At 44.9% G+C, this 14,050-nt stretch overlaps 1 protein-coding gene across 2 annotated transcripts in view; it reads right to left on the bottom strand.

Moving 5' to 3' along the window:
• The window catches only part of RPA1 (replication protein A1), a 123,804-nt gene that overhangs the window by 45,056 nt on the left and 64,698 nt on the right, over window positions 1-14,050 (bottom strand). For both annotated transcript variants that reach the window (XM_073565683.1, XM_073565682.1), the window contains 5 exons: window positions 11,905-12,007; window positions 6,575-6,643; window positions 6,289-6,481; window positions 6,070-6,209; window positions 5,368-5,516 (listed from right to left, as the gene is read on the bottom strand). In XM_073565683.1, coding sequence (XP_073421784.1) covers window positions 5,368-5,516; window positions 6,070-6,209; window positions 6,289-6,481; window positions 6,575-6,643; window positions 11,905-12,007 — 654 coding nt within the window. The remainder of the gene's footprint in view (window positions 1-5,367; window positions 5,517-6,069; window positions 6,210-6,288; window positions 6,482-6,574; window positions 6,644-11,904; window positions 12,008-14,050) is intronic.

Genomic DNA, 14,050 nt, shown 5'->3' with positions numbered 1-14,050 from the left:
AAATGTCGCAAGCGGACTCTCTTGTTCAGCAGTTTGAGGTCCAGAATTGGCCGAACTGCGCCGCCTTTTTCGGCACTACAAACAGGTTTGAGTAAAACCCTGTGAAACGCTCTGTTTCGGGAACGGGCACAATCACGCCTGAACTGAGAAGGGAGTCGATGGATGCAATGAAGCCCGGAACTAAGGCGGGGTCTTTTGGAGGACGTGATTCAAAGAAGCGATCCCGGGGCCGAGAAACAAACTATCTTGTATTCTGAGGATACAACTTCCCTGACCCAAGCATCATCCACAGAGGCAAGCCAGACGTCTCTGAAGAAAAGGAGTCGGACGCCCAGTTGGAAAGGTGCCTCAGGACTTTGTAGATAGTCATGCCGAGGTGGACCTTCCAGTCCTGGACCTGGTGGATCTGCCCTGGGAGGAGTGAGATCGCCAGGGTGGAGTGGGTCTAAAGGAGACCACCTTCCTATCCTGGCGTGCTTGCGGCCTTTGTTGGTTGGAAAAAGGTTCCGCCGCCGGAGACCGAAAGGGCCGAAACTGATGCCTTGGAGGAGGTCTACGAGGCTTGGACTGAGGGAGAAGAGAGCTTGTGCCCCCAGTGGCGTCCTTGATAATCTGGTCCAGATGGGATCCGAAGAGACGCGCATCCTGAAAGGGCAGGTTGGTAAGGGACTTTTTTGAAAACAAATCCACCTGCCAAGCCTTGAGCCAAATTGTACGCCGGATTGCAACCAAGTTGCTGGACGCTTGAGTAGCGCAAGAGGTGGCATCTAAAGAGGCGGAGACCAAAAATTCCCCTGCATGGGAGATCTGGTTGGCTAGCTCGGCCAGTCGCTCTGGTTGGGCTCCATCAAGAATGCCTTGGCGGAGATCCTCCGCCCAAGTAGCTATGGCCTTTGCTACCCAAGTGGAGGCAAAGGCTGGGCTGAGCACCGTCGCAGCCGCTTCGAAGGACTATGAAAGGACTATGTTGTGAGATGGAGCGAGGGGAGGATTCCGGCCGGAGATCCTGCCTGGGTCTTTTGCGGTCTCATGCTGGCTGGTGCAGATGGAACCTCTTGTGACCTGCTGGGTCCTGCAGAGGTGTCCAGGGGCAACTTATCAAGAACGGCCACTAGGGACTGAGACACCCTAGTGAGATCCGCCACTGATTGAGATAGGGAAGAAGCCCAGACAGGAATGGGAGATTCGCTCTCGCGTGGAGCAATAGGAGGCTTCTGGGCAGCGGGCTGAATGGGGTTGCTGCAGTCGATGCAGAGGGGAGTGGACTGACCTGAGGGAAGTTTGCGTTTGCAAGAAGAGCATGCAAAGAACTTGACTAAGGTGCAAGTGGAAGCCGGAGGACAAGCACGATCAGGCTTAGAGTTAGACATAGTGAGGGAAGTCACTGAAGCAGTGCCGGAAGGCTGGGGGACAGGAGGCAGAGGAGGGTGTCAGTCTGCAGTTGCAGAGCTACTCACGGTCCGGTGTCCTGTCGATGCTTCCTGCGAGCGCTGCTGCACAGCTTGTCCGTATGCAGTGGCCACAGAAGAGGCGACGGAGTCCGGCTGACAGGCTGGGGAAAATGGCGGCCGCCTGAGGGGAGCCCGGTAGGAAAAAGCGCGCGCTTCCTTGAGGCGACTGGGGGGGATGGAGGGCGGGACTAACTGCAGCCAAGGATGCTACCGACCGCTGCTGATAGGCAGACTAGGGGGCTGAGCGCCGCCTCTGGAGCGCCAACGTGGAGGGAGAGGGTGGGGGGCGGGCGTAGAACGGGCGGGAGAAGGGGCGGGAGAAGAGGCGGGGGCGTGGCCGCGACGCCGGACAAGGCCCCAATTGAAGCCGGGGCCTGGATTAGTTGCTGCGGCCGGCGGGAAGCCGCGGCGGCGGCGACGCTGCACAGCCGCTCCGCCATGGATCTATGCCCGCCGCACGGCTGCCGAGCTGAACCAGGATCCGTGCCCGCCGCCCGGCTGCTGGTGCTGAAATAAGATGAGGGCAGCCGGGGTGGGGGAGCCGTGATATCTGGGGAAATGCCACTCAGGGCGCCCGCTCCAAAAGGTACCTGAGCCTGCAGCGTGGCAGCCCAAATGAAGAGAGCTAGGTGCAGCCGGGGAGTCATGGGAGGGAGGGCAGGGATAGGAAGGGCTTGGCACTCCAGGGTCCCATACCTACCTGAGGCTCTTCTCATAATCTGTCCTTTTCCCATAGAAGGATGTCCACGTCTCTTCCAGACCGACAGGCTCTGGTGGGCGAGTGGGTGGGAGACGGGGGCGAGGACCAGCTGGATCGCCTGACACGCATCCGTCCTCGGGCTCTTGGTCCTGCCGTGGAGAGCTATGAGGATACGGGGTGGCAGTACACGCCGTACTCATAGTCTTTGTGGGACTACAGATGTGACTAGTCACTCTGTATCCCTCCAGAACCTGAAAAGAAAACGACGCACACTGAGGTAGATATGGGTATAATTTAAGACCCGTGTCCACCTCCTACTGACACTAAGCTAAACTGAAGAAATTAGTGCCGGTCGGTGGGGTGTATACTGCGGAGGAGGAGCTAACCTTTTTCTATACATAGTGTCAGCCTCCTAGTGGCAGCAGCATACACCCATGGTTTCTGTGCCCCCAATGAAGCAATAGAGAAAGCTGCGGTTTGAAATCTGCAGCATGTCAATTCGTTCTGCGGATTCCACTGCGGTTTGACACCTATTCCATTGTCCAGGTGTCAAACCGCAGGGGAAAACAGCTGGCCAATCCGCAGGAAAACCGCAGTCACTTTACCTGCGGTTTTACCTGTGGATCCACACGGAAAAATCCGCAGGTGAATGCGCAGCGTTTGCACGCAGCCTAAGGGCTTGCTTTTTGCAATGGGCTGCAGTTTTGAATGACACTGTTCATTTTACCATACAAGGTAGTGAAAAAGATAAAAAAAAAATGTAAGTACCATTATTCACTGTGAAGACAAAGCCCAGAAAACATTCTGTGTAAAAATTAGTCTGAATCATGACTCTACAGGTCAGTATGATTGCAGCGATACCAAACTTATATGGATTTTTTTTTTCATTTAAATAAAAATACAGCATCATGCATTTGAAAAATCAAGCTTTGTTCGAGTTTCAACATTTTTTTCTTTTTTTTGGTTTTTGGGAGGGGGGGGGGGTAGTGGATCCCTCGGCATCACAGACTTGGCCCTATCCTGGATCTCATCATACCTAACAGACCGGACATTCAGCGTCTCCCACTCACACACCACCTCCTCACCTCGCCCCCTATCTGTCGGAGTCCCACAAGGTTCAGTCCTTGGGCCCCTGCTGTTCTCTATTTACACCTTTGGCCTGGGACAGCTCATAGAATCTCATGGCTTTCAGTATCATCTCTACGCTGATGACACACAGATCTACATCTCTGGACCAGATATCACCTCCCTACTAACCAGAATCCCTCAATGTCTGTCCACTATTTCATCCTTCTCCGCTAGATTTCTGAAACTCAACATGGACAAAACAGAATTCATCATCTTTTCCCCATCTCACGTGACCCCCCCTACGAACCTATCAATTACAGTAAATGACTGCCCACTCTCCCCAGTCCCACAAGCTCGCTGCCTCGGAGTACTCCTTGATGCTAATCTCTCCTTCAAACCACATATCCAAGCCATTTCCACTTCCTGCCGACTTCAACTCAAAAATATTTCACGAATCCGTTCATTCCTCACCCAAGAATCTGCAAAAACCCTAGTCCATGCCCTCATCTCTCGCCTTGACTACTGCAACCTCCTGCTCTGTGGCCTCCCCTCAAACACTCTCGCACCCCTCCAATCTATTCTAAACTCTGCTGCCCGACTAATCCACCTGTACCCCCGCTATTCCCCAGCATCTCCCCTCTGTCAATCCCTTCACTGGCTCCCAATTGCCCAGAGACTCCATTACAAAACCCTAACCATGACATACAAAGCCATCCACAACCTGTCTCCTCCATACATCTGTGATCTCGTCTCCCGGTACTTTCCTGCACGCAACCTCCGATCCTCACAAGATCTCCTTCTCTACTCCCCTCTTATCTCCTCTTCCCACAATCACATACAAGATTTCTCTCACGCATCACCCCTACTCTGGAACTCTCTACCACAACATATCAGACTCTCACCTACCATCGAAACCTTCAAAAAGAGCCTGAAGACCCACCTCTTCCGACAAGCCTACAACCTGCAGTAACCACCGATCGACCAAACCGCTGCACGACCAGCTCTACCCTCGCCTACTGTATTATCACCCATCCCTTGTAGATTGTGAGCCCTCGCGGGCAGGGTCCTCTCTCCTCCTGTACCAGTTATGATTTGTATTGTTTAAGATTATTGTACTTGTTTTTATGTATACCCCTCCTTACCTGTAAAGCGCCATGGAGTAAATGGCGCTGTAACAATAAATAATAATAATAATACAGGAGCATACATTTTAATGCAGCCGTCAAAATAGAGATTTTTTTTTGTGGTATTCCATAAATTAGAAAAAAATTTAAATATATAAGCAACACAAAAAAATTATTTTGGTGTAGTTTATAGATACATTTTTTTGTATTGGCAAAATAAAGATCACAGGAAGAGATGGTCACATTTACTACATCTTTTCTATCTATCCATATTAGGTCAGATATAAAATACATTTTTACCTCTGTCAATAAACAGATTTAGGATATGAAATATAGATTTTTTCACAAAAGTACACGCCTATTTGGCAGGATTTATGTGCCAGGGTTTTACTGCTGAATTTCAGAAGTCAGTCTCCAGACATTTCATGGTGCCACAGAACATAAAGCCATCCCTTCCAGGTTGCAAGCACTAGAACAAAATCCCAGTCAGGGGACTCCTATGCATGGTAATAGGTGTTTCTGCTCTAAGCCTCTTTAGTGCAAAGTCTGCAATTTTACCTGCAGCTAGCTTCAGATGTGTTCACTTTGGGAAATCATTGTAAACATCAATTCAGCAGAACAAGGGTTAAGTTTGAGGATACAATATTTAACCATTTGACATTGTTAGAGTGCCCACTAGTGGTCAAACATGGAAGTGCGCTCAAAGGATACAAAAAGTACAAGGATATTTCATATAAACATGTAGTTTTGTGTTAAAGAGCCACTAGACCCGCCCCAAATTCTGTCCTGTGCCACCTGGACAGCTGAATGCCATTTATCATGGCGTGTAAGCAGTCACTTCACAATGCAGAAAGGGCCAGTTTTGGACTATGGTTCAGCCTCAATCTGCAGAGATATTTACATAATTCATTGATGCTCACTACATTTTTTATTTTATTTCTTTTTTATGTTTTCCAACCAACCAATTTGCATAGTTCAGTAATCCTATAAAACAAATAAATGAAAAGTAAAACTATTTTCCTACCATCCTCTGAGCTTGAATGCTTCTGGAATATCTGGATTTATCATGACCGTACTGGATGATAAAACCGACAGAGATCGCCCCCCAAAATCAGAAAGCCGGGCTCCTTTGATCGCTACAACAGGTTGTCTTGAGCCATCAAATTTATCCGCCTGTTACAAAAGAAAGATACTTTAGGTCAGACTGATTGGAAGTATTGCAACCCAAGTGTTCATGGCATATTGGCAGGCTTGGACATAGATGTCTGATGGGGAAGCTCCTTTCTAGCCCTTAGTTTTCGGACAGAGAATGAATGGAGAATTGGCCGTGCATTACAGCTGCTCTCTGTTTTCACTCCTAATGGAGTAACAGAAGCAGATGAGAAAACATGTAGAAGAGTCACCAGGCGGGTGACTACACAGTGTCTACACAGGCAGATCCCTGAGGCGAGCACACGTTATCAGACATTTATAGAATACACCATGAATATGCCATAGATTATCATCATGTAAAGTACTATAAGTGAACTAACATGACTCTAGTATCATCAGCACATTATTTTCTTACATGAAACTTCCAAAACCGATAGATACCAGATTAGAATGGATCGTGAACACCTTGATCCTAACATATACTGACCTGTGCTACACACATTTACTAAGATCATGGGGGTTTCTCTTATAGTAGCATACATATAGGACCTGTAATATTGTAAAGAATACTCACATCATCTCCCCACAGAGTTGTGGAAACCATCTTGCCCGATGTGTCCATTAAATGGATTGTTCTCTTTGAAACTTCTCGGTTGTTTGATTTTATTGTGACCTTAGCGACCTCTTCAAAACTCTTACAAACTCCTATGACATCTGTAAGGAAGGAAACACAAGAATGACGAGGGGTCTATGCTAGCGCTGACAACCTGACACCTACCAAAATGGTACAGACCTAATAATGTGTCTTTATTCTTGTTTTCAAGCTCAGAAATAGGAACAAACTGAAACTGCACTGTAGGGACATCTGAAGAGTCATCGCAAGGGATAACGGTGGTCTCACTATTAAATGTCATCTCATAGTCATTCTTCACAGCCGTGTACTGCTTGTTAGCAATCTTCAATGTACCTTTTGAGAAGTAATATACCTGGTCAAATGGAGAAGTAAGAGTTATTTAAAAAAAAAAAAAAAAAAAGCTACAACATGTGATAAACTGTCAAATGTACAAACCACAACGTACCTTATTCACTTCAATAAGAGAGAAAAACTTGTCAGCTTGATCATTGAAGGCAGTTGCCCGGATCTCACCCTGTAAAAGGTAAGACAAACAATGTTTAAAGGGAACTTGTCACCAGGCTTTCACCTACATATAGTACAGAGAGTACAGCCATTACCACCATTTGGGCCTGATGGGGTGATCAGGTCCAATGAGCGTCTCTTGTCTTGAATCTGTGCCTGTAGTGATGAGCGCAAATGCTCGAGTATTCTGTGTGCTCGAGGGACATGTTCAGGTCCCCAAGGACACGTTTCGCAACTGTTAGACAGCCACAAAACATGTGGAGATTGCCTGTGCTTGTCAGGGAATCCCCGCATGTTTTGTGGCTGTTAAGGCAGCCACAAAACATGCGGTGATTGCCAGTCTCCACATGTTTTGTAGCTGTTTAACCCCTTACTGCCATGTGACTTACTATCCCGTCCATGTGCCCTGGGACTTAATTCCCAGGGACAGGATAGTACGTCACAGCGATCAGCGGCGCCCACGTGGTGAGCGCCGCTGATCGCAGCCGGGTGTCAGCTGATTATCACAGCTGACACCCGGCACAATGTCAGGGGCGGTCACGGACCGCCCCCGACACGTTAACCCCTTGCACACCGCGATCAAACACGATCGTGGTGTACCGGGGGTTAAAGGGAAGCATCGGCAGGGAGGGGGCTCCCTCCGCGCTTCCCTGAGCCCCCCACAACAGCGCAATGGGGGGCTCCATCCCTGCAGGTCCTCGAATCCAAGATGGCGATGGGTAACTTCAGGGGCCTGCAGGGAGCTGGCTTCCTCATGCCTGCAAAGCGCAGGCAAGGAGGAAGCCTGTGTAGTGCCTGTGACAGATCGCTGATCTGTCACAGTGATCTGTGATGTGACAGATCAGCGAACAGTCACAGGACAGTGCTGTCCCACCTGGGACAATGTAATAAAGTTAAAAAAAAATAAAAAGTGTAAAAATTTAAAAAAAAAAAATATTCCCTAATAAATTCATTTTTTGGAAATAAAAAAAAAAAACAAAAAAACAATAAAAGTACACATTTGGTATCGCCGCGTCCGTAACGACCCGCCCTATAAAACTGTCCCATTAGTTAACCCCTTTAGCGAACCCCTTGAAAAATAAAAAACGAAGCAAAAAAATAACGATTTATTATCATACCGCCGAACAAAAAGTGCAATAACGCGCGATCAAAAAGACGCATATAAATATCCATGGTACCGCTGAAAATGTCATCTTGTCACGCAAAAAACGAGCCACGACACAGCATCATCAGAGAAAAAATAAAAAAGTTATAGCTCGCAGAATAAAGCGATGCAAAAATAATTTTTTATATAAAATTGTTTTCATTGCATAAAAGCGCCAAAACATAAAAAAAGACCTAAATGAGGTATCGCTGTAACCGTACTGACCCAAGGAATAAAACCGCTTTATCAATTTTACCGCAGGCGGAACGGTGTAAACGCACCCCCCCAAAAGAAATTCATGAAACGCTGGTTTTTGTTCATTCTGCGTCCCAAAAATCGGAATAAAAAGCGATCAAAAAATGTCACGTGCCCGAAAATGGTACCAATAAAAGCGTCAACTCGTCCCGCAAAAAATAAGACCTCACATGACTCAGTGGGTCAAAATATGGAAAAATTATAGCTCTCAATATGTGGTGATGCAAAAACTATTTTTACAATAAAGAGAGTCTTTTAGCGTGTGACAGCTGCCAAAAATAAAAACCGCCATAAATAGTAAATCGAACCCCCCCGTTATCACCCCCTTAGTTAGGGAAAAATAATAAAAATAAAAGAAAATGTATTTATTTCCATTTTCCCATTAAGGTTAGGGCTGAGATTAGGGTTAGGGTTGGAGTTATAATTGTGGGGTTTCCACTGTTTGGGCACATCAGGTGCTCTCCAAATGCAACATGGGGTCTGATCTCAATTCCAGCCAATTCTGCGTTGAAAAAGTCAAATGGTGCTCCTTCCCTTCCAAGCTCTGCCATGCGCCCAAACAGTGTTTTACCTCCACATATAGGGTATCAGCCTACTCAGGACAAATTGCAAAACAACTTTTGGCGTCCAATTTCTCCTGTTACCCTTAGGAAAATAAAAAATTGGGGGCAAAAACATCATTTTTTTTGTGGAAAAAAATGATTTTTTTATTTTCACGCCCGGGCGTTATAAACTTCTGTGAAGCTCTTGGTGGTTCAAAGTGCTCACCACACATCTAGATAAGTTCCTTGGGGGGTCTAGTTTCCAAAATGGGGTCACTTGTGGGGAGTTTCAATAGTTTAGGTACATCAGGGGCTCTCCAAACGCACATGACACCTGCAGACCATTCCATCAAAGTCTGCATTCCAAAACGGCACTACTTCCCTTCCAAGCCCCGACGTATGCCCATACAGTAGTTTTCTCCCACATATGGGGTATCGGTGTACTCAGGACAAATCGGACAACTTTTGGGGTACATTTTCTCCTGTTACCCTTGGGAAAATAAAAAAATTGGGGACTAAATGATCATGTTTGTTGAAAAAATACGATTTATTTTCACGCCCGAGCGTTATAAACTTCTGTGAAGCACGGGTGGGTTCAAAGTGCTCACCACACATCTAGGTAAGTTCATTGGGGGGTCTAGTTTCCAAAATGGTGTTATTTGTTGGGGGTTTTCACTGTTTTGGTACGTCAGGGGCTTTCCAAACGCGACATGGTGTCCGATCTCAATTCCAACCAAAAACGTCAAAAAATGGCGCTGCTTCCCTTCCGAGCTCTGCCATGAGCCCAAATAGTGGTTTACCCCCACATGTGCGGTATTAGCGTACTCAGGACAAATTGCACAATAACTTTTACGGTCCTGTTATCCTTGGAAAAATAAGAATTGAGGGTGAAAAGATCATTTTTGTGGAAAAAATTTGATTTTTTAATAGTACGGCTGTAGGTTAAAAACTTCTGTAAAGCCCTTGGGGGGTTCAAAGTTCTCACCACATATCTAGTCAAGTTCCTTGGGGGGGGTCTAGTTTCCAAAATGGTGTCATTTGTGGGGGTGTTTCCACTGTTTAGGTACATCAGGGGCTCTCCAAACGTGACATGGTGTCCGATCTGAATTTCAGCCAATTTTGCATTGAAAAAGTCAAACAACGCTCCTTCTCTTCTGAGCTATGCGCCGAAACAGTGGTTCCCCCCCACATATCAGGTATCAGCGTACTCAGGACAAATTGTACAATAACTTTTGCAGTCCAATTTCTCCTGTTACCCTTGGTAAAATAAAAAAAATTGGACCTGAAGTATTTTTTGTGAAAAAAAGTTAAATGTTCATTTTTTTTTTTTTAAATATTCAAAAATTCCTGCAACGCATCTGAAGGGTTAATAAACTTCTTGAAGGTGGTTTTGAGCATCTTGAGGGGTGCAGTTTTTAGAATGGTGTCACTTTTGGGTATTTTCTATCATATAGACCCCTCAAAGTGGCTTCAAATGTGATGTGGTCCGTAAAAATAAAATGGTGTTGCAAAAATGAGAAATCGCTGGTCAACTTTTAACCCTTATAACTTCCTAACAAAAAAAAATTTTGGTTCCAAAATTGAGCTGATGTAAAGTAAACATGTGGGAAATGTTACTTATTAAGTTTTTTGTATGCCATATCTCTGTGATTTAAGGGCATAAAAATTCAAAGTTGGAAAATTGCAACATTTTTAAAATTTTCGCAAAATTTCCATTTTTTTCCACAAATAAACTCAAGTTATTTGAATGAAATTTTTACCACTAACATGAAGTACAATATGTCACGAGAAAACAATGTCAAAATCACCGGGATCCATGGAAGCGTTTCAGAGTTATTACCTCATAAATGGACAGTGGTCAGAATTGTAAAAATTGGCTCGGTCATGAACGTGCAAACCACCCTTGGGGCTTAAGGGGTTAACAGCAGCGAAACAGTGTCCGCGGGAGACTCGAACATGTCACTTGAGCACCCGCGATTATCTGTGCATAACTGAGCCCCTTAGGTAAACTCGGGTAATGAGCACTTGTGCTCATCGCTAGGCGCCTTCTCGCTTCTTGAGATCGCCTTCCTTTTTCCCTGGAGCAAAGCACCATAATGAGCATGCACTGGCTTTACTTCCAGGTCATCAGTGCTCTTTGGTTTTTCCCAGGGCATGCGCATTACAGTACTTTGCTCTGACCTCAGCAGGACAGAGTACGCCTGCACAGGAACGCGATGGATGCACTGTTGATGACGTAGGACGCACCATCCACATGAAACGGGAGGTGGACGGCGAGACGAGGAGGTGCTGGATCAAGACCAGTGATGCCCATTGGACTGTACTACCTTATCTATGAGTATAATAAAAGGTCTTCTTTTGGGATCTACAGACTGGATTGGGGATATTTTTTTTTTTTTTTTTTTTTTTAACAGCATTCCAGCATGGTGGTGGCCATACTTTAAATGGGAAAAACCTGGTGACAGGTTCAAGGATATATAATACGTACTACTACTTAGAAATAAAAAGAAAAAAATGTAACATATGTGTATTCAAATCAAAGATACTCATTTACATGACTTCACACTAATCTATTTTCCCTACAGTCATGTGGGAAAAATGACCACGCAAGGTGTCAATTCGTATTTGTAAATATTCATGGCCTCTGTATAAAACCATAGCTATCCACTTATTAATAATCAAGATGATTAACCAATTAACTGAAGAAAGCACGTGATGTGTGGGCTACAACGTACTCTGTACCTAACTGATGACAAAGATGTCACTGCTTGTATATGCTGCCCAGGCTCCAGCATGACTCATCCGCCTTCGCTATACCCAGGGCATGGAGAGCTAATTATTTGATAACAGATTTCTCTTCTTGCATCAGAGAAACAACATCTGCACATAAAAAAACATTTTAGTCACTGAATCTTTCTAAAAGTGACCAAGAATAGAAAGCATGACAAACCCTGTACATCTCAAAAAAGGTTAGGAGGGCAAACACAAAAGCGAGCCGTCTGTCTCCGCAGCAATCACCGGCATCGCACGGCCAGCAGAGCAGATTCTGTGCAGAGTTTTCCCAGACATACTGGTGTCAATACTACAATGCTAATTTTAGATTTCAACTACGATTCTTCTCAATCTTACATATTATACAAGTATTTAACCGTGAAATTTGACTTGAACATCACTGTGATGACTGCAGATAAGAATTTATAAGATAAAAAATACAAATTTATAATGAGGTTAATTTTATTGACCACGGGGCAAAATAACTGTGTGGAAAGCAGTATGCAGCAAATAAAAGCAATAGAAGTAACAGCATAATAAAGCACAGCCTATACTTACACTCTCATCCACCATCTCAATGGAAAATAATTTCCCTTCTCCACGAGAATTGCTCCAAGTACGTATCTGGCCTTTGTTGGTCACTCGCGCTCGAATCATCCACCTTTAAAAAGGAAATTATATAAAAAACTGTATACTATGTATAAATATTAGACACTTACACATTGGGATAGTGCAGAAGGAGAGCGAGTGATCTAGCGGGAAAGGAAGAGTAACAAAAGAGCAACTGCGTCTCAAACACATGGAATAATTTCAGATAAACATTTCTTACTGAAAAATTGCCAAGGCTGAATATCCCAACATCTACAGTACATATCAAAGATTCAGAGTTTCTAGAGAAATCTGTGTGTACAAACCCCAGAATCCTAAATCAGACAAGAATGGGACAACATTTCTCTTCCAAACTCCTGCAATTGGTCTCCTCACTTCTCAGAGGTTTACAGATTGCTGTCAAAAGAGATGCTACACAATGGTAGAAATGGCCCTGTCCCAACTTGTGTTGTGTGGCTGCCATCAATTTCTAAAGGAGTTAATTATTACAAATGAAAGGGAAAAATTTCCAACATTCACCTTCTGACCTGTTGCATGTAAAACTTGCCGATAAAGTTTCAAAATTATTCGATTATTGCTTTCTTCACATTTTAAACAAATGTCCTACCTCTCACTTTACTTTGATCACCTTCCATTATACTTTTACAGGAGCAGCAATACCAGATATTTTGAAAAAGGGAGGGGGATTTAAACTTTTATATTTTCTTTATTTTTAGTCCCCTTATGGGACTGGAGCCTGTGATTGCTTGATTACAACAGTATTGCAGAAAGCAGAGGAAATTATGTTCTGCTATGAAGCCCAGTCAGAGACGGTGCTTCACAGAAGGCCCCAGATGGAAAATTTAGGGGGCTTCAGCAGGCCTCCAGCTGCCATACCAACTCTTACCATCTCATAATAGAATTGTGGAGGCCAGTGGGAGACTGTGCACATAAGGACCATTTAAAAGCCACCAGACTTCATCAGTGGCACTGAAATAGTAATCATAGCAGATACCTGTATGGTGCTGACTCAGCAACTCAGCCCGCTCCATACATGCAGACCCGATGTATTGGGAAGGGGTTAATGAACTATCTAATCAAAGAAAAGCCTTACATGGCACTCAATGACAGGATAGAGCAGGACACTTATAATGAAAGCAGCGGGTGTATGGCACCGCAGGAAGCTTTTACAGGTTTTAGCGCAGCCAACAAATGTTATCAATTGCTAGTAGTTTGTAAACCCTCCTTTCTCTACAGCAGCACACAGGCCGCACACTGGAAGAAAATTCAATACTCCAGACATGGTTTACTCTAAAGCTACCACAGTGGAAATGGGATAATGCCAGATAATGTGTGCTACATTAATGTCCATGCTGGGAAATGAGCCGGCCTGAGGAGTCCGTATACAGAGACCCTACCACCATTATGGGCATGGTTATTAATGGCAATTTACACAATGCGAGCGTCAGACATGTGATATTGGGGCAGAGTCTGCAACAAACAGCCACAGAAGTACAGTACAATGTAAGTTTACAAATCCCCAATCTCAGGCAGTGGATTTTAGGATAGACATCGGCTGTGAAGATCTTGCTAACCCCTTAACACATGGGGAATTATTTCATTTTTGAGCTTTTGCTTTTTTTTCCAATATGCATAACTTTTAAAATTTGGGTGACATAGCTGTAGTTGTGGATTTTAGCCCCTTAAAGGCAATCTGTCACCCCTTTTTTGAGATATCATAATGATATCATTCAATTGTGTGTCACATAAGGATTCTCTCTGTACTTTTGCTTCCCCCTGACCCCGCACCTTTCATGCATTAATACCTTGTTTATATCGGTTCAGATGTATGTAAACTGCTGCGGTCCGGTCTGCTGGGCGGGGCTTATTCACCTGCTCCCCCCCCTCCCTGTCTTGCTCTATGCATTTCTTCTTGTGTAGAGCAAGACAGGGAGGTGGGGGAGCAGTTGAGTAAGCCCCACCCATCGGACTGGACCGTGGCAGTTTACATACATCTGAACCGATATAAAAAAAGGTATTTATGCATGAAAGGTGCGTGGTCAGGGGGAAGCAAAAGTACTAAGAGAATCCTTATGTGACACACAATTGAATATCA

Source organism: Dendrobates tinctorius, unplaced genomic scaffold (genome assembly GCF_039654945.1).
Source record: "Dendrobates tinctorius isolate UK_male_01 unplaced genomic scaffold, ASM3965494v1 ptg000016l, whole genome shotgun sequence".
In the NCBI taxonomy this organism is placed as follows: domain Eukaryota; kingdom Metazoa; phylum Chordata; class Amphibia; order Anura; family Dendrobatidae; genus Dendrobates; species Dendrobates tinctorius.
Note: the sequence above shows the minus strand (reverse complement) of the source record. Positions and strands in the feature narration are given on the sequence as shown.